The following is an 18,211-nucleotide window of genomic DNA, read 5'->3' as shown; positions in this document are numbered from 1 at the left end:
AACAATAGCCAGCATGAAAGCTCATCTCTAGTAGTTAGCACCCTTTAAAACTTTTTAAATAAAATTTAACTGAAAGAAGCCAGGCAATTGTTCTGAAGAGTTCAGTTTGTTAAAATCACCCCAGTTGGCTGGAGAAGCAATATATATATTAAAATAAATCTTGTGGTTGTTTTTTGTCAAAGAAAATGAACCTGGCAAAAATTAAGTACACTATACTTAGCATTATAAGATCAGCACAGGTCTTTGTTTTTGTTTGTTTTGTTTTGTTTAGTTTGTTTTTTAATATGTGGTGTGGTCAGATTCATTGTTCTATTGGGACTAAAGGTTTCCTGCCTGATGTGATAGGTGGAGGCAAAAGTTCCAAGTTGGCATGGTAAAAAGGGACAAAAATGGAATTGTCAAATCAATAGAACCCTAGCATGAATGCGGTGCAGGGGCTATTGGCCTTTGGATCCACAAATGGATGAGTCCATAGGGTCCCCATAATCCCCGACCTATGTCGATAGTGCTGTAGAGGCAAGTGAGCAGCGCTCCATGCCATGCCAACAATACAGAGTGCCCCGGCACAGCCTGCTCCCCATCCCTCAGGCAGAGAGGCTGTTCGTGAACAAAGATGCAGGAGGAGATTTAAAGAGAGAACATCTGGCTCTAGTCCAAGGAGCAAAAATCATACTACTTTTACACATTCTAGGAAATACTTTGTTTCCGGATCACATTCGTGGTTTGCTGACTTAAAGCATTTTATCTCTACGTAAGTGGTTATGTAAACTGAATTGACAAATATGTACACTGTACACACAGTGACAAAAAGCAAATCGAGACGATGGATAAAAGCCAATTTGAGGAAAAGTTTATAACCCTTCCATGTCTGAATGTGTTGAACTTGTTGGGACTTGGTGTAGGGTATGAAAAGCATATCTAAAAGTTTGAAAAATACTATAAAATGTCAATGTATTAGTAAGACAAAAGGGGACTGGAACTCTAGTTTCAAGCTGCCAGCCCTGTGCTCATTCTACTAGATCTTTGCCAATATGAAATGATCGACGGGGGGGTGGGTTGGTGGGAGGGGGCGAAGCTTTCAGATGTTGGCTGATATTTCTGTTTACCTAACTTTGCAACTGCATTTGTTTTATAACGTGATTTTAGAAACAGTGAAAGCTGCTTAACTGAAAGCTCTGGAAATTGATACCCATTCCCAGTTCTTGACCTGGTTGATCGGTCTGTCTGCAAGAGTGCCAAATAGTTGTAACTGTGGTGGTGGTTTTTGAATTGTCCTAAATTCTCAGGATCAGGACTGAGACAGTCGACTCATTCGACACAGGTTACTGAACTGAGTAACTGGGTGGGATTCTATGCTGTATTGCCAAAAGGCGTAGCGCAGAACTCCATAGCTCAAAAGGTGGAGGGTAAGGTGGCTTTAAGCTGCCTATGCGCCCTTCTGATCCTGGGCTGCTCCAGGAGCTGGAGAGGTTCCTGGAATAATTTAGACATCTCGGAGGGCTGGAAATGTGCTTTTAGAGCTCCTGCACAACACTGCAGCCTTCTTACTCCGTTTAAAGAGCTGGAGTGGGGATGAAGATTTTGCCCACTTAGCTTTCAGCAAGGTTACATAAATCAGTTTGTACAATACCGTAACCTGTTCCAAAAGCTATCTAGGGAAAGTGCTATACGTTTGTTCACTCTTCTGACCTGTTTTACTGTACAGTTTTTTCTGTGAGGTATTACATATTTGGGGTTTGTCTGATATTAATGACAGCATCTGGAGACTATTTACCAGTATGAATTTACATTCATACTGATAGCAGAATAGAGCCTCAAATTCCCCCCGCCCCTTTAAGTTCAGCTTTCTCTTGCAAGTATCGGGGGCTGGTTTGGCCAAAACAGGAGAATCTCTTCTGAGTTACAAGTTTAAAAGGTTAATCAACAACACGAGCTGACTGCAATTGTCAGCACAGTTTCTAGAAGGTTCTTTAAATTTTATTTTTATATATTCAAGAAACTGCATAAAATTATATAGAATAACAGGGCAGGCCCTTTATGTGTGCACGCATGTATTTGCTGAGTGCTGAGAGCGTGCTCTGTGCTGTACAGGAAAAAGACGACCGATAAACTTTCCCCTGCAGTTTATAATCTGAGAAACAAGAAAACAAGCTTGAGCATGCTCCTGCGAGGTGCTGGGCATCTGTCGTTCCAGCTGACAAGAAGACCGACAGTGTCTTGGGTGATGTTACTGGTGGCAGTACTGACACAGGGGTGCAATGTGAGGCTGAATCTAGGTCTCTGTTATAAGTCTGTTTCTCAACCTCTTGCTTTTTACTTCTCTAAACATAAATCCAACCGGCCTCAAATTCCCCTAGCCATATAGCATCTCTTTCCAGGGTAGGGTTTTTTCCTGGAAAACATGTGCAGAGTTGCACAAAAACGTAGACATTGGATTTAGAAACCTCTCTGTTCACTTTTTTCAAAGACTTTCCTAATGCTTATTGGCACTGTCACCTCTTTGAAACCGCTTTGGCCTCTGACTGTCACTCCTCCTGTAGTGCTTAACAAATAGAAATGTCTTTCCCTGGTCTTGAGGAAGATCAGGTAGCAGTTACTTAAAGGTGTTGTCAGACAACTATCATTAGATGGATGATTATATACTTAGTAATTTTACAATATGTGTATCATACCCATCCTTGGCTGAGTGCATGATCGGATTCAGATGACCACAAAGAGGTAGGTTTCTGGTAGCTATCACATACATTCATCATGATTAAAAATTTAATAGTCTCATTTTTCTAATCGAGAGAGAGAAACCTGTACGACGGTATATAAGGTTGTCTCAGAGGTTCTGGTTCTCAGGTTTGTGCGACGTAGACGACTGAGTTAAGATGATTTGGGTGACCTTTAAAGGTGCTTTTACATATTTGGGGATTTTTGTTACATGCAACCTTATCTTGGAATTTCCAAACATTTTAATATTGGTGGGGGTGTTCAGAAAATTATAACATCCTCTTAATTTATTTTTCGGCTGAGGTGATAAGTTTGTTCTTGTTGAACTCCTGGGGACTAAAGCTTTTTGCTTGGGGATTTTCTGTAGCTCCAATCTGCAACTCATTAGGTAATCTTACTAAAATCATGTGATTCTATTGTTCAGTTTGTTGATGTTGGCTTGTACTACTAGAAACTCTCAGCTTATGTCCATAGGGGAATCTTTAGCAAATTAGAGTTAATAAGTACATGTGTTTTTGAGAAGGACGATACAGCGATTGGAATGTAGAGATCAACTTTAAGCAAATCGTCCAGGGTCCTAGACAATCCTGCTAGGGTCAAGCCATAAACGTCATATCTCTGCTAAGAGGCTGGATAGTAGCAAAATGAAACTTCTGAAAGTACAGCACCTAGCACATTGTGGGCACTACTGGAAACAAATAATAAAAATACCAGCTCATACTTCTATCCCTTTCCATCGTCTTCTCATCTCAAAGAATGTAAGTTAGACTTTTTTTTTTTCTTCCTTGTGGATGTTGTGGCTGACACTGAAAGTTTCTAGGAGCCCTAAAAGTAAAATAAATATAATTGGTGCTTCCAATGGTGATGCAGGAGCACGAGTACCAACCTCAGGGTACACTTATAGCTGTGGCGTGGCCTGACATAAAAAATGAACATGTGGAGGAAGGCCTTATTTCTTTGAAGACAGCACAAACTTTCTGTTTACTTCCCTAATTCTAAGGTCAGTAGGCTAAAGGGACAGAATGTCAACAAACTAACATAAGGGGGAGAAGACCCAAGGAACTATTTACTATGAACTAGACCAGTGCTTTTCAACCTTTTTTCATTTGCAGATCCCTAAAAAATTTCAAATGGAAGTACGGAAATCTTAGATATGGTCTGCAGACCATAAGTTGAAAAGCACTGAACTAGATACCAAGGGACAAAATAAGTTAGGAATGTAGAGATGAGGAAGTCAAACTATGGGCAGTGCATGCTGCACAGGGATTGGTTCCTGCAAAGTCTCCAAGCCAAAAATGAGTGACGTAATGCATAGTAAATTCTATGAGATGTGTATAAAGGGAGAGGAATTCTGTGTAACTTGGGAGCTGTGATGTCCCCTGCATTCATTCCCGCTGCGTTTAAGTTTAGTTAATTTGGTGTAGCATGCCAAATAAAAATACCAAAGTAAGGGAAGGCTGGAGTCAAACTGACTTCTTGGGAAGCCAAATGGAAAGAGGTCGTGGAGGACATCCCAACAATCATCGAAAAACAAGGGCACAAATCCCAAATGGGTTGTGAAGTTGAAACTTAGGTTTTATCAACCAAGGGCAAACTTCTCAGGTACTTCAACAGCCTTAACACAGAGTCTCATTGCTCACCGAGTCTCCAATCTGTCTGGTCACCCAGGTGAGCATATCTCTGTAATAGATGGCCCCTGGCATCAAGAATCACAGCAATATTCAGGTTATTCCTAACCCAAAGGATCAGTAACTGGTCAGGTCAATTGTGCTTTCGGTTTCACACTATACTAAGCTGTATGAAAATTTAATAAATAGGAAAAGGAAATTAGAATGTTGTTTACAAGATTTAAGCAAGCAAACATAGACACATGAATAAGTTATAGTCTTAGGTTTCAACAGGTAAAATAGGCTTCTACAATCAGCAAGCTCTATTGTACTATAGGGCTAACCCAGGCTAAGAAGCTGGGGATCTCTTGCTTATGTCTTGAAACATCTTGCTGCCTTTCTTTCCCGAATCCAAGCAGCAAAATGATCCTTGGTTCCTTTGGTTTGGAATTTTTATCCCCCTCCTGCCATGTGCTGTGAGCTGTAAACTCAGCTGATGGGAGGAGTCCACCTGCATGACTCATCTTCACAAGGAGGAGAGCAGAATGATGAGTCATTAGTTCTTTTGTTGACCGCTTCACTTCTCAATGCAGATGCAAGGAGTTTTCAGTTGTAAAATCCAACCGTAGCTGTGTGGGATCGATGGGTCTCCTCTTTTGGGAAGGAGGGGCATAACAATTTCTGTAGAAAAGCAACTCTTCACACTAATGTCCCTCAGCTGAATGGCAATTCATACCGTCACAGAGGCTCATACCACAACCATTCAAATATTCCATTTCAATATGGAATACAGATATTACAAGTAAAATTAATGCATGTAGCAACTCACAAGCATTCACTAGACTTTAAAATCTAAACACTTTCTTAGAATTCTAATACCCATTTTATTAATATTAACCACCATGTGACCCAAACAGAGTCCAGCTACATATCTGTTAGTGTCCAGTTTGAGACACAGGACCTTCCATGAGCTGGCATGTGGCCTGCCAGCATCGCAACACTATTGTTTTTTAAACTATTTTACAGTTAAAGGCTTTCCTGCTTCATTCAAAACTGCTTTCCTCTTTAGAGTCTTTGTTTTTCTTCTGTGGTTTGTCCAATGCAGTCCAGATAATTTCAAATTCTTTATATATAAAGTGGATATTTCTGTACAATCAGCTTTTATCCTGCCTCTGATTAGCTGACCTCTTAAAATAAAATGATTCACTTTGAAAATACAAAATGGATTCTTTTGAGTTCACAAGCAGTAAAATGCTTGTAAAATACACCTCCCACCTGGTAATCAAGTATAGAGGACATAGAGAAACCGTTGGGCTTTTTTTAGACATTATTTACTGTTTTGTTTGTTTACATGTTGCAAAATGAATGCTCACCATTCCCTGCTTATTTAATTCAGCTCCACTGTCTTGTCAAAACTTGCATAATTTGTCATACTCAGTCTGTCCTATTTTAAACACATCTTAAATTTGGCATGGCTTCAATTTAAAGCCTGAAGCCTACCTTCTGCTTCATTTCCTCCCTGAGCTTCATTCTAATAAGCAAACATGTTGCCACATGCACTTTGGTGCAATTAGAGGCGAAAGGTAGGAAGGAGCCAGTTTATGCACCACCTCAAACTAAGCGTGGGTGAACTTCAGAGTTCTTGGAGGCTTATCTATCCATCACTGTCTTTGGGAAAACAAACCTGAACTTTTTGGGCCTAAGTAGGTTGTAGGAGAAGATAATTGAAAGTTAGTACCTGACTTTAAGAACAGAGGCCACACTTTCAATATATGGCTAATCACTTGTGTCTGAGGATTCCTGTCCTTGCCTTGTAGAGTGGGGTCCTTGTTCTTCCGATTAAATTAAAAAAAAAAAAATCCCTAAAACCATTACTGAAGAGCAACCCTTTTTTGAGCCACAAGAATTTCTGTCTTGGAAGAAATATGTAAGTTTATTAAACACAAACTGCATAAACCCAGGAAGTGGGTAAACCACTGAAAAACCAATCAACATTCTAAGATACAATAAAACCTACTCCAATTGGAGGCTGTCCTGTGTATATTTTATTATTTGCATAGCTGAATAATCTGTAATTGTCATTAAAATAAAATTTTGGTGCATAATTGAGCTTCTGAACATAACTTCTCACTACCAAAGAATTAAGTCTTTTTAGCTCTGGTTACAATATTACAATAAAGATAGCTCCGGCAGGCTAGGTGCAAAACAAATGTTGCAGGAAATGAATGCAGATAAGGGACTTCGGTGGCAAACTTTCACCCCCAAATTATACATTTAATATGTAGAAAAAGGCTGTGTCAGGGGCCCTCACTCACCAGCTGTACTCCCAAGAGAAGGAACTCAGCACTAACCAAGGGATCACAGGGACCTACAGCATACGCTGATGAGATGCGACTGGGGAGGGGAAGATGTGCTGCTGTCTGTCAGATGCGTGAGGGCAGAGAATGTTCACCTTTGATTACCTGCACACACGGTCAGATGCCATTGTAAGTATCTTTAGCATGCGCACTCTTCCTTTTTACAGATATTGCTAAATTTACCTTGGATATGCTGAAATTAACATGCTGTCAAAGAAAATTAGAAGGTGTAAATCTGGTACTGTGTGTTCCCTTGGACAAAAATGGCAGGAGGCTGATAGGGTGGTTATGTGGAAGGTGTGTCTATATTTTGTCTCTGGTTTTTAATTGCAAGGAACCAAACACCTAAAAGGAGTGTTTCAGGAGAGTGTAGTATAATCAGATTAGTGAGATTCACACAAATGAGAGGAGCACAGTTGAGAGAAGAGGCCATAAGAGAAACCTAATGCAGGTTTCTTCTGCTCTTAGATGGTGCTGACTGCTGTGGAGTATGGTATGTCTACACCGCAATTAAATATCTGCGAGCTGATTTGGGCTAGAGCTAGGGGCTGTTTAACTGAGATGTAGATGTTCAGACTCAGGCTGTGGCCTGGGCTCTAGGACCCTGCAAGGTGGGAGGGTCCGAGAGCTTGGGTTGCAGCCCAGGCCCCAACATCTATGCTGAAATTAAACCGCCCCTCAGTCCAAGCCCAAGTCAGCTGGCATGGACCAACCGTGGGTTTTTAATTGCAATGCAGACCTACACAAAGGAAGCTTCATATGGGGATCCCACCTCTTTTTGCCAGTGTCCCCCTGTTAGGAAAAGCTAATGTCAAGAAAAAGGATGAGCTGTAGCGTGACGCTCCATAGTCTTCCTAGAAATATTATGATGTGAATGTGGTCGAAGATCTATTTTATGCAAGATGGGTCTTGTAAGGTATCCTCAGAAAGGTTAAAATTTACTGAATGAGATTATCCAATTTGTATGCTTGTATCATTTCTGTATCTAAAGTTAGGAATATTGACTATGTAACAATTACAACTGTGTGTGTATTTGGGAGACACCCACCAGACAACAGGCCATCAACTCTGATGGGCCATTAGGAAAAAAACAATAAGACTTTGATGATACTAATCTCTCTGCTTCCTAAGAGGTGACCTGGGACACAGCTGTGACACTACTAGGTCAGGTGGTCCTGTCACCTGATACTAAACACCATCTTGAACCTCTAGTAATTTTCCACCAGAAGGAGGGGGAGGTCAAAGCTGGGAAACAGAAGATTCCTGCCTTATGTAAATTTTATTTAAGGCTGGGAGTAAGGCAAACAGGACTCTTCTCCCTTGCCTTCCTGCCCAAGAAGAAAGACTGCTGAAAGTATCTGAAGAGACAAAGGAACTGAGTGGTGGGAAAGGCAAATGCTGAGTCCAGACTGAGACAGAGGAGTCTCTGTCAAGAGAAATCCCTGAAACTCTAAGCTACAGAAACTTTGCAAGTTGCCTAAAACAACATTTAGGGTGAGAAATTATTTCTTGAAACCAGTCTCTTTAAGATCTTAAGCTCAGTATGCATGTTTTGTTTTATTGCTTAATAATCTGCCTTGTTCTGTTTGCTATCCCTTATAATCACCTAGAATCTGCCTTTTATAGTTAATAAACTTGTTTTTGTTTATTATTAAACCCAATTTGTGCAATTTCTAATGGGGGGAGAGGGGTAAGGAGTTTTGCATATCTTCTTCCACATTGAGGGAGGAGGCAAATTTATGAGCATACACTGTATAGATTTCTCTACAGTGCAAGACAATATTATTTTGGGTGTAGTTTCCAGAGCGGAGCTGCACTTGAGTGCTTGGCGATTTCCTAGCTGAACCTTCTCATAGAGAGCTGTTTGCAGACTCTGTGTGATTCTACAGCTGGTGTGTGCGTGTGCGTGCGTGCGTGTGTGTGTGCACGCGCTGCCATAGGCTGGATGAGCCTAATTTAGCAAAACAGGGAGAGGGAGCCCAGATTAGTGGAGCAGGTGGGCTCAGTGAAATCCCAGTATACCAGGTGGCATCCCAGAAGGGGGGTTCAATCCATCCCAGAAGGGGGGTTCAATCCATCACAGAAGCTACCTGCTGGCATCTACCTTCAGACTGGAGGACATGGAGACACACTGCTCTTAGGGGGACCTGAGCTGGGTTATGCATGACTGGCCCTCCCTGACCCATGCCTAGCCCTGCTGCCTCCATGTGGCATTATGTAGATGAGCTGGGTAGAAGGCTCCCTGAGTAGCTATTGTAATTTGTTTGCATTAGTCACTGATTTGCTTCATTGGTTGTGTAGGCTTTAGACTAATTCTTTATCCTTCCCACCTTCTTCCTAAATAAACTGGTTCTTAAACAAGAGGCAATCTGTTGGAGGCACCAGTCCTAACTAAATTAGAACCCAGGGACAAGTTACTGCAAGGAAACACTTTTAATCCCTGCAAAATCATACTATGGATGTAAGTGTCTTTGCACTAAGAAAGATGAAGGGACTCGGAGAAGAGTTGACTGGAAAAAGAGACAGAGGATCTGAGGAAGAAGGAAGCCGGGGAAGAGATGTAAAAGCCAGGGAAAAGGAAATGAGACAGTATCCTTAAGGAGGCAGCTGTAGAGCAAGAAGCTGTCCATCTCATTGCAGGGTTTGCCAGAAACTGCCAGCCCCTAGATATGGTGCCTGGTCAGGTTTTCTAAATCTTTACAAGGACTCAAAGCAACTTCTCACAGTTGTCAGTGAAGATTTTTTCCCCAGGTTTTCAGAGGGAAGTAAATTGTGTCATTGTGTTGATTGGAGATGATAGGTAATTTGGGGGAGGGGAGGCTGTTCCAGCTGAAGGGGGAATTATTTGTGTGAGTTCTTAGTCATTAAGACTTTTGTTTTATTTAAATGATGTTTGCTATAGCATCCTGTGATGTGCTGCCAATATTTTAACAAGGAGCACCCTCTAAGTGTTCAATCTCATTTGACCATGCCTTCACTTCCTCAAAACACACCAGTTCCCTTCCCTGCTCCCTTCCAAATCTGTCAATCCTTAAGAATATAAGAACAGCCATATTGGGTCAGACCAAAGGTCCATCTATGCCAGTATCCTGTCCTCTGACAGTGGCCAATGCCAGGTGCCCCAGAGGGAATCAACAGAACCGGAAATCATCAAGTGATCCATCCCTGGTCACCCATTCCCAGCTTCTGGCAAACGGAGGCTAGGGACACCATCGCTGACCATCCTGGCCAATAGCCATTGATGGACCTATCCTCCAGGAATTTATCTAGTTCTTTTTTTAACCCTGTTATACTCTTGGCCATCACAATGTTCTCTAGCAAGGAGTTCCACAGGGTTGACCGTGCATTGTGTGAAGAAATCCTTCTTTTTGTTTGTTTTAAACCTGCTGCCTATTAATTTCATTTGGTGACCCCTAGTTCTTCTACATTCCAGCCCTTTATCTCTGCATCCCTCATTCCACTGGCAGGCAGGATGTCCTGCCATTGCTGGCCATGGGAAGGTTGGTCACATGTGACCAACTTGTCTTCACACTCCAAGCTGGGTCTGGGAGGAAAGGCAGCTGGAGGAGAGTTGGTTATAATGGCTGTAGGGCTCCACTGGAGAGAGTAGCAGTTTCCTCCTGTCTTTCCCTGGTGTGATGCTGGAGCAGCTGGTGCAAGCCCTAGGGACAATGTGGAGTGTCTGCCATGGGCACCTAGCTGTGCTGTTGGGGACACCTCTTGCAGCAGATGTCTGCAGAGAGAGCTGAATATTTTAACAAGCAAAGCCAGCTTAGAATTTGGGGGCATGTTACAAACCCTCTTTTTATCGCTTGCACCCAAATGTAACCAACTTCTGTCTCTGATGCTCACATGTCTCTGCCTGAGCCTGGCCTAAGGACTTTAGGCAGGGCTATTGACATAATGAGTTGGGGTGCACCACAAACTAAGCTGACTTATTTTACATAAATATGTTCAGTAGCCCCACCCTCCTGCTGTGGACATGGAGCGCAGCTGTATAGTCCTCCTTACAGTTTTAGGAACTGATTTGTATCAATTCACATTTTCAAGGTGCTGTGCAAGGAATAGTGTTAAGTACATTCTTTTAAATACCCCCCCCCCCCCACAGTCAGCTTCTTTTTCACAAGTCCAAATGCCAGCTGTTACCAAGGGGCTTGTGCGAGTCCCCTCCACCTCATCAGTGCCCCAAAGGACCATACTGCTTTTTAAAAAAACCATAGAATTAAAAATTAAACACAATAACACCTCTGTTCTTGTTTTGCACTCAGCATGGGTAGATTTGCTGAGCCAACATGAATCCAAACTGCACCATGATAAAAGGTACTTGACCATGTACTAACATCACTGCTGGGTTAACTGCTGCCCCTTGCACTCCTCCTTGTCTCTTAAAATCTCCTCCCTTCAGGCCCAGGTTTTGGGCTGTCACATCTCTTGGGATGGAATCGAATGTTTCTCTCACTCAGACCAGATCTGGGTTGCAGGCGGTGCCAACGTCCCCCACATGAGCGACCTGTGTGATATCGCGGTGATCACCCACGCCTTCTGCCTGCTGACGTGTCCCGATGCCATGGTAAGGAACATCGCAGCAAACACCCTCCATGACACCACAAAGAAGCGGATTGGCAGAGTCCCCTCCAACCAAGACACCTCCATCTTCCTGTGAAATTCCCTGGATGGTGAATTCGGACGAGACGGGCGCGACATTGCTTCGCTGTGGTCCCACGCTCGCAATGCCACATGTCGCCTGGGGAAGCGCATCGGCTGCCGCTGGGAGCAGTGCGAGGAGCACTGGGAGCTGGGAGTCCTGGTGCCGCAGATCAGGTCCGACGACAACACCATAGTCACCCCGAGCGCCAGGGGCATGCTGGAGAGGACCCTGAAGGCAGCCATCCACTCACTGTACGTGGAAACCCTGAAGTGTAAACCAGACTAGGATAAAGCCTTTGAACTGACCAGCAAGTGGGATGCCAGCAACCGCTTCCTCGCCGGGGGCGGCTTCACCCGTTTCGCCAACTAGCGGTTCATCCACCGTGCCCGGCTCAACTGCGTCCCGCTCAACGGAGCCGTCCGCCATGGGAACCAAGACAAGCGTTGCAGGAAGTGCAGCTAGACCCTGCCCCAACGAGACCCCGCCCCAGGTCCTGTGCAGCTGCAAGCCCCACTCCAGAGCCTGGCAGCTGTGCCACAACGCCATCCAGAACCGCCTGGTGAAAGCCATCGCACCGCGCCTGGGGGAGGTCGCTGTGAACTGCGCCATCCCCGGTACCGAGAGCCCGCTGCGACCCGACGTGGTAGTCACCGACGAGGCCCAGAAAAAGATCATCCTGGTCGACGTCATGGTCTCCTTTGAGAACAGGACCCCGGCCTTCCGCAAAGCCTGAGCTCGTAAGCTGGAAAAATATGCCCCCCCCTCCGGCCGACACCCTGAGAGCGAAGGGCTACAAGGTGCAGATGGATGCCCTAATCGTCGGAGCCCTGGGCGCTTGGGACCCCTGCAACGAGCGTGTGCTGCGGACCTGTGGGATTGGTCAACTCTACGCACGGCTCATGCGGCGCCTCGTGGTCTCGGACACCATCCGACAGTCTAGGGACATCTACATCGAACATGTCACCAGCCACCGACAGTACCAGGAGGTGTGAGCCGGTACAACATCGTGCATCAACTAGGAGAAAGGGACCGAGAAACTTTTTCCATTGGACCATATGAACTGGAACCATAAACTCACTGAACATTTAAATCTCACCAAATGAGGGTAATTCCATCCTCATCATCGTATCCGCTCATTATACTCCACACCTGAACATAGCCATTATATGAACAACATTCCCCCATATCTCAATGTCTGTACTTTGACCCGTTAACCTTTTACCCCCAATCAGAGATATTGCAGATTATGTATTCCTTACGCCACGCGATCCTAAACCAAACTTCACACCCCTTGATAATCTGTACCTTATTCCCTGATAACCAGAAAGTTCTATGCTTAAACTCTGTCCCGTTTTCTTTTTCTTTTAACATCATCTTAATAAAATTATTAAATGCATGATTAGCTCCTCAGGCCTGATTTATCTTTGCTGCCCGCAGTTCTGTTCTCCCCAATGGTCAATATAGTGACCAAGCCACCTCCTTACAGCAAAGTATTATTTATTAAGGTGTTCTCTCAAATTTTTTTGTTCTATCTTAAAACAATAAAACAGACTATACGCATGTGTAGATTTTCTCTAATCCATTGCCTGGATCTGGGAAGGCCAAACTTCTTGACGCTTCTTCCACAGAGTCTCTCTGGGTCAGCCTGTTTCCCTAGGCAGCTTCTGATCAGTGACCTTCCCCTTCTTCTCTTGAGGAGTGTGTTTTAACGGTTCTTTTGATCTCTTCATTCCCAACATTGGCTAAGCAGGGCTTGCAACATTTTGGAGCGGGGGATCTTTGAAGCTAACTTCTTGACCCATTGTCTTTCAAGTCTGTACCTGAGGCTTTTTATCGCGGTCTATTGTGTTGCTTTCTTGTTTGTTCTTTCCACAGCCCACTATTAAGTTGGGCTGATGTCGTCATATAGGAAATGCTAATAAACCATAATTAGACAAGTTTCAGAATAACAGCCGTGTTAGTCTGTATTTGCAAAAAGAAAAGGAGTACTTGTGGCACCTTAGAGACTAACCAATTTATTTGAGCATAAGCTTTCGTGAGCTACAGCTCACTTCATTGGATGCATACTGTGGAAAGTTTAGAAGATCTTATTATATATACACAAAGCATGAAAAAATACCTCCTCCCACCCCACTCTCCTGCTGGTAATAGCTTATCTAAAGTGACCACTCTCCTTACAATGTGTATGATAATCAAGGTGGACCATTTCCATCATACACATTGTAAGGAGAGTGGTCACTTTAGATAAGCTATTACCAGCAGGAGAGTGGGGTGGGAGGAGGTATTTTTTCATGCTTTGTGTATATATAATAAGATCTTCTAAACTTTCCACCGTATGCATCCGATGAAGTGAGCTGTAGCTCACGAAAGCTTATGTTCAAATAAATTGGTTAGTCTCTAAGGTGCCACAAGTACCCCTTTTCTTTTTGCATAATTAGACAGTTACTTTCCTTCATTGATCAGATTGCATTGTTGATAAAATTATTGCATCTCATTCTTCTTAGATATTACAAAGCACCTCCGCTTCTGTCACAAACTCGTTGGGGTGTGATTAGATTCTATTTATTTCTTTTTTTTTAAATTAGGGAACCAACTTTTCTACTTGTTCACTTGTATCACAAAGTTGTTCCTGAAATGTGAAGATAGAAACTATGGGATTACTGAACAGAGTTATTGAGCGTTCTGAATTACTTTTGGGTAGTTAGAAAGTCCTAACAGTTCAAGGCACCTTTGGCTAAATCATTGATTTATGTTTATCGTCAGGATAGTGAACTTTGCTGCTATTTACTCAGTGACCATACCATAAGTTAATGAATGTCAGGGAGACAGCAGAGGGCATGGTTTGATTTTAATAGGCTGACAATGCTGACATTAGGTAAGCATTAAGCTAGTCTCTTGAAACCCTTTCCTCCTGGCTTCTGTTGGGCTTTGTAATGTAGTGGGCCCCATAATGTAGTAGGCCCCACAAGCAAGTTTACAAGGACATAGTTGTAGGGCTCAGATTGTAGATTGTCAAAGTTTTTTCTTTGTTTTCTGTGAAGTTCAGATCAGCCATGAATGCGGGAGGAGAAGGAAGAGGAAGAAAAATATGGTGAGGGGGAAATGAAAAGAGAAATAGACAGAAATACAGAGGAAGTAAATAGCAAGACAAGAAAGAAAAGGCGATGGCAGCTGGGAACACAGGGGTATACCCATGCCAAGGGGGACACTCACAAAAATAGGTGAGGAGTACTGATTATGTAGCTACTGATATGTATGATAAAGAGTAGTGCTGGGTGACATTTTTTGGTTGAAATTCTGCCCCCGCCCCCCGGGAAAAATGGAGATTTGGTGACACTGAAACATTCCACAAATTAATGCCAAGTTGTTCAAGTAAAAAAAAACCCCAAATCTCCAAAAATGTTGAAATAAAACATTTCAATCTTTTGGCTTGAAACAACTTTTTTGGTTTTGAAGTTTCCTTTTTATTTTAAAAATCAAAACCAGTTAAAAATGGTCAAAACTGAAACAAAACATTTTGTTTTGGTTCAAACCAAATTTGTTCAACCTGAAAAAACAAATCAAAAAAGTTGAAACAAGTTTGCGGAAAAATCAGAAGAATATTTCTGGGTTGACTCAAAATGATTCCCTCCTCCCCCCCCAGAATCGTCAGTGAACCAAAAAATCCATTATTCACACAGCTTTATTAAGGAACTCGAAACAACCTTAACTCTGCCCCCATATCCTTTATACACAGCATTCTTTTCATAGAAGGTAGACAGCAATCTATAACCAATATTACAACGAACTGACATCTTAGTAGGTTGGCCAGGAGCCTTAGGGGTAGGAACACTTTAAACCCTGGGTAATTTGATAACTTACAGTTTGAACTTTAAGAAGTCCAATCTTTGCCGCTGGACAGCGACAGCAACTACGGTTTACAAAGCAAGGGAGTAGGTGGCTGTACTGCAAGAGTTGATATGATTTAAAAGGTCTGCTCCGGTAGGGGGCCCACCACTTGTATCGTAAAGGATTATTATTGTTGGTGTCACAATGGTACTTACAGGCCCCAATCAGGGATCAGGGCCCCATTGTGTTAAGAAGTGTACACACGTGATGAAGACAGTTCCTGCCCCAAAGATCTTATGGGATTTGCATATGACATGAGACTGCAAGAGGGAGAACAAAATAACAGTGAAACAATCAGATGGTATTTTGTAATGGCAACAGGAGTGGCATGACTGCTGCTTTAGCCATTATCGAGAGTTTTGTAGACATCCCTTTTCTCCACAGGGCTTGATTTCTGCAGGGCAAGACAAACTAGTCCAAGGCAAGCAGTAAAGGAAAACAGACTCAACATAATTGCACTCCCCAAACTGATCCTCTTTATTAGCCACCTGAAATACTGATGTGACCCCCTCCTGGCTGACCAGGCCTGGCGATGATCCCTTTGGTCCTCGTCAGTACCCACCCTGGGAGTCAGACTGGGTTGCCTGAGAGCAATCCCTACTTTCCTTTTGCCAGCTCACTGCATCTCTGTAACGAGAGGAGTGTGGTGTTGCCTTGTTGGTGCTTATCAAAGCCTTTGCTAGACCAGGAGTGAGAGAGGTGCTAGAGATCTGAATTCTGATTTCCCCTGTGTAGCTGTATGCCTTGTACTTCACTGGGCTTACATCTGCCTCCCACTCATAAGGACAAGCACACTGTTCTTTATCTGGCATGCCCTATTTATTGTAAATCGCCATGTATGTTTGTGGCACTGTATAAATGCACTGTAATAATACAGTAGACTACCAGGTCAGCTCACTTCTAATTGTTTAATGTTACAAAAGTTCAGCGGAGAGTAGGCGTTCATTAGAGGAGTGGTTTAGTTTTTCTGTTCAGTGCTTTGGATGTTTGAGGGGTGGGGTTAGGGCACAAACAGGCTTGGTTAAAAGGCCCCAAGTAATATATTCATTGCTGCAAATTGCAGGAACAACTTTGAATCTATTTATCCAGCAGGACAGACTATCAGCAAGAGGAATCCTTGACAGCCGACTAAACTTCTGGAGCAAGAAACTAGCGTTAGCAAGCTGTGAAAGAGACAGACAGCATGAGCACTTCAGGCAAAGTAAGCAAGCAATTCATTTTAGAAAGTTCTCCTCATTGCAGATGATAAAGAAACTGGTACAGAATTGTTGTTTTTAAATTTGTGACTCTTAATATTTTAATAATTCATAAAACTCTTAAATAATGTTTGGCATAAACATGGTATGGAGTGTTTGTTGTGCTGCTCAAGAATATAAGCACTGTGCTGAAAATGAGCAACAAAGTTTAAATGCAGAACTTTGCTTTTCGAACACGCTCTATCAAGGCATAGCAGCAAAATCAAAATGAAACCCTGTCGTTTGTGCATTTATTTTGTATCTGGTTGTTTAGCTGAATACATTTCAGGTTCATTTTTTGTTAAGTACTTATTAAATGATACATTTATAACTTTCGTCCTGAAAGATTCCAAAGTGCTTTAAGCTGTGGGCATATGGATAGTGTTTTTCTATTTTATTTTCCTTTTTAAAAAAATTAAATACAAAAAATCAAGACCAAGTTTATGGAGTCTTAAGTTTGCTAATGTAACTGTAGAAATGTCCATTCAGAACCAAAATTTGCACAGCACTTGTAACTTAACCACGGTGAATACATATCTTAAATAAACGACAATGAACAACAAATACTGCAATCAGAAAAGGAGTACTTGGGGCACATTAGAGACTAACAAATTTGAGCATAAGCTTTCGTGAGCTACAGCTCACTTATGCTCAAATAAATTTGTTAATCTCTAAGGTGCCACAAGTACTCCTTTTCTTTTTGCGAATACAGACTAACACACCTGCTACTCTGAAATACTGCAATATATACCATATGCAAAATAGGGCTAAATTATGGTTGCTTTGGGAAACTTAATGTGTAAAAATTATCTACTGATCAAAATCATTTATTGAATATTTTCCTGTTCAATATTTAATTTCTAAAATTTATAATTTCACCAAAGATAAATAAAAATGAGTATTTACACCTCTACTAGGCTCTTGTAGTTTCCATGCTGTTGTAGATGTCATTGATAGATTTGGTTTCCTACATTTAATAAAAGGGACTAAAAAACCTTGATATAAGAACACTGGATTTTGATAGATGAACATGAGCCCTACCAGATGAAACACCTAAAGGAAGAATATACATCACTGACACACTCATTAAGAAAGTTCTGTTGAGGCTATATTTTTTTGTTCTATGTCCGGCCAGATTGTGTATAAAGAAGGGTTACTACATTGCAACAGAAATTTTGCCTCAAGACTTGTAGAAAGTTGGAGATGTTCTGAAGCATCTGACTGTGTGACCCCCAGCTTGTGCTGGGAGTTCTAACGGTTCCTACAATAATCCAATGGGTGAGTGCATGCCTAGGGCTCCCACTGAACTCAGTGGAACTTCTTCAGAGGGAGCCTTATGTACTTATACAGAAAGAATTGGGTTGAGATATATTTGTTTGCGTTAGGAATTTGTAATTCATAGTTTGGCGGTTTCGGCTACATTTCTATCCATAAACTATGCAGGACTTTGCCCTTTACAGATTGTGAAATCCGTATTGCCACATGGTAAATGGAATACTATATAAGACCAAAATGTACAAGCTTTTTCTTTTTCCCCACTCATGTCCTGTATCCCTTTAAAATGTGATCTTTGACCTCCACTGTAAATTGATGTTGGACATCCTTATGTCTGACATGTGAATTTGCAGACCTCATGGAGCATTTTTATTAGGTCTGTCCCTATAAAGGATTACAGTCATTCCCATCTTGAGTCAATGTGCTGGGGCTGGACTATTTTGTTGCACTCGGCTATTATTTTGTCGAACTTAATTTTTTTTGTTC

At 42.3% G+C, this 18,211-nt stretch overlaps 1 protein-coding gene across 1 annotated transcript in view; it reads left to right on the top strand.

The window, feature by feature from the left end:
* Nucleotides 1-16,247: 16,247 nt before the first annotated feature.
* Nucleotides 16,248-18,211, top strand: part of LOC102932219 (alcohol dehydrogenase 1) — a 32,310-nt gene continuing 30,346 nt past the window's right edge. The window contains exon 1 of the mRNA XM_027825464.3: nucleotides 16,248-16,416. Coding sequence (XP_027681265.2) covers nucleotides 16,399-16,416 — 18 coding nt within the window. The 5' untranslated portion in view covers nucleotides 16,248-16,398. The remainder of the gene's footprint in view (nucleotides 16,417-18,211) is intronic.

This window comes from Chelonia mydas, chromosome 4 (genome assembly GCF_015237465.2).
Source record: "Chelonia mydas isolate rCheMyd1 chromosome 4, rCheMyd1.pri.v2, whole genome shotgun sequence".
Classification (NCBI taxonomy): Eukaryota; Metazoa; Chordata; order Testudines; family Cheloniidae; genus Chelonia; species Chelonia mydas.
This window is presented reverse-complemented; position numbering and strand designations above follow the sequence as displayed.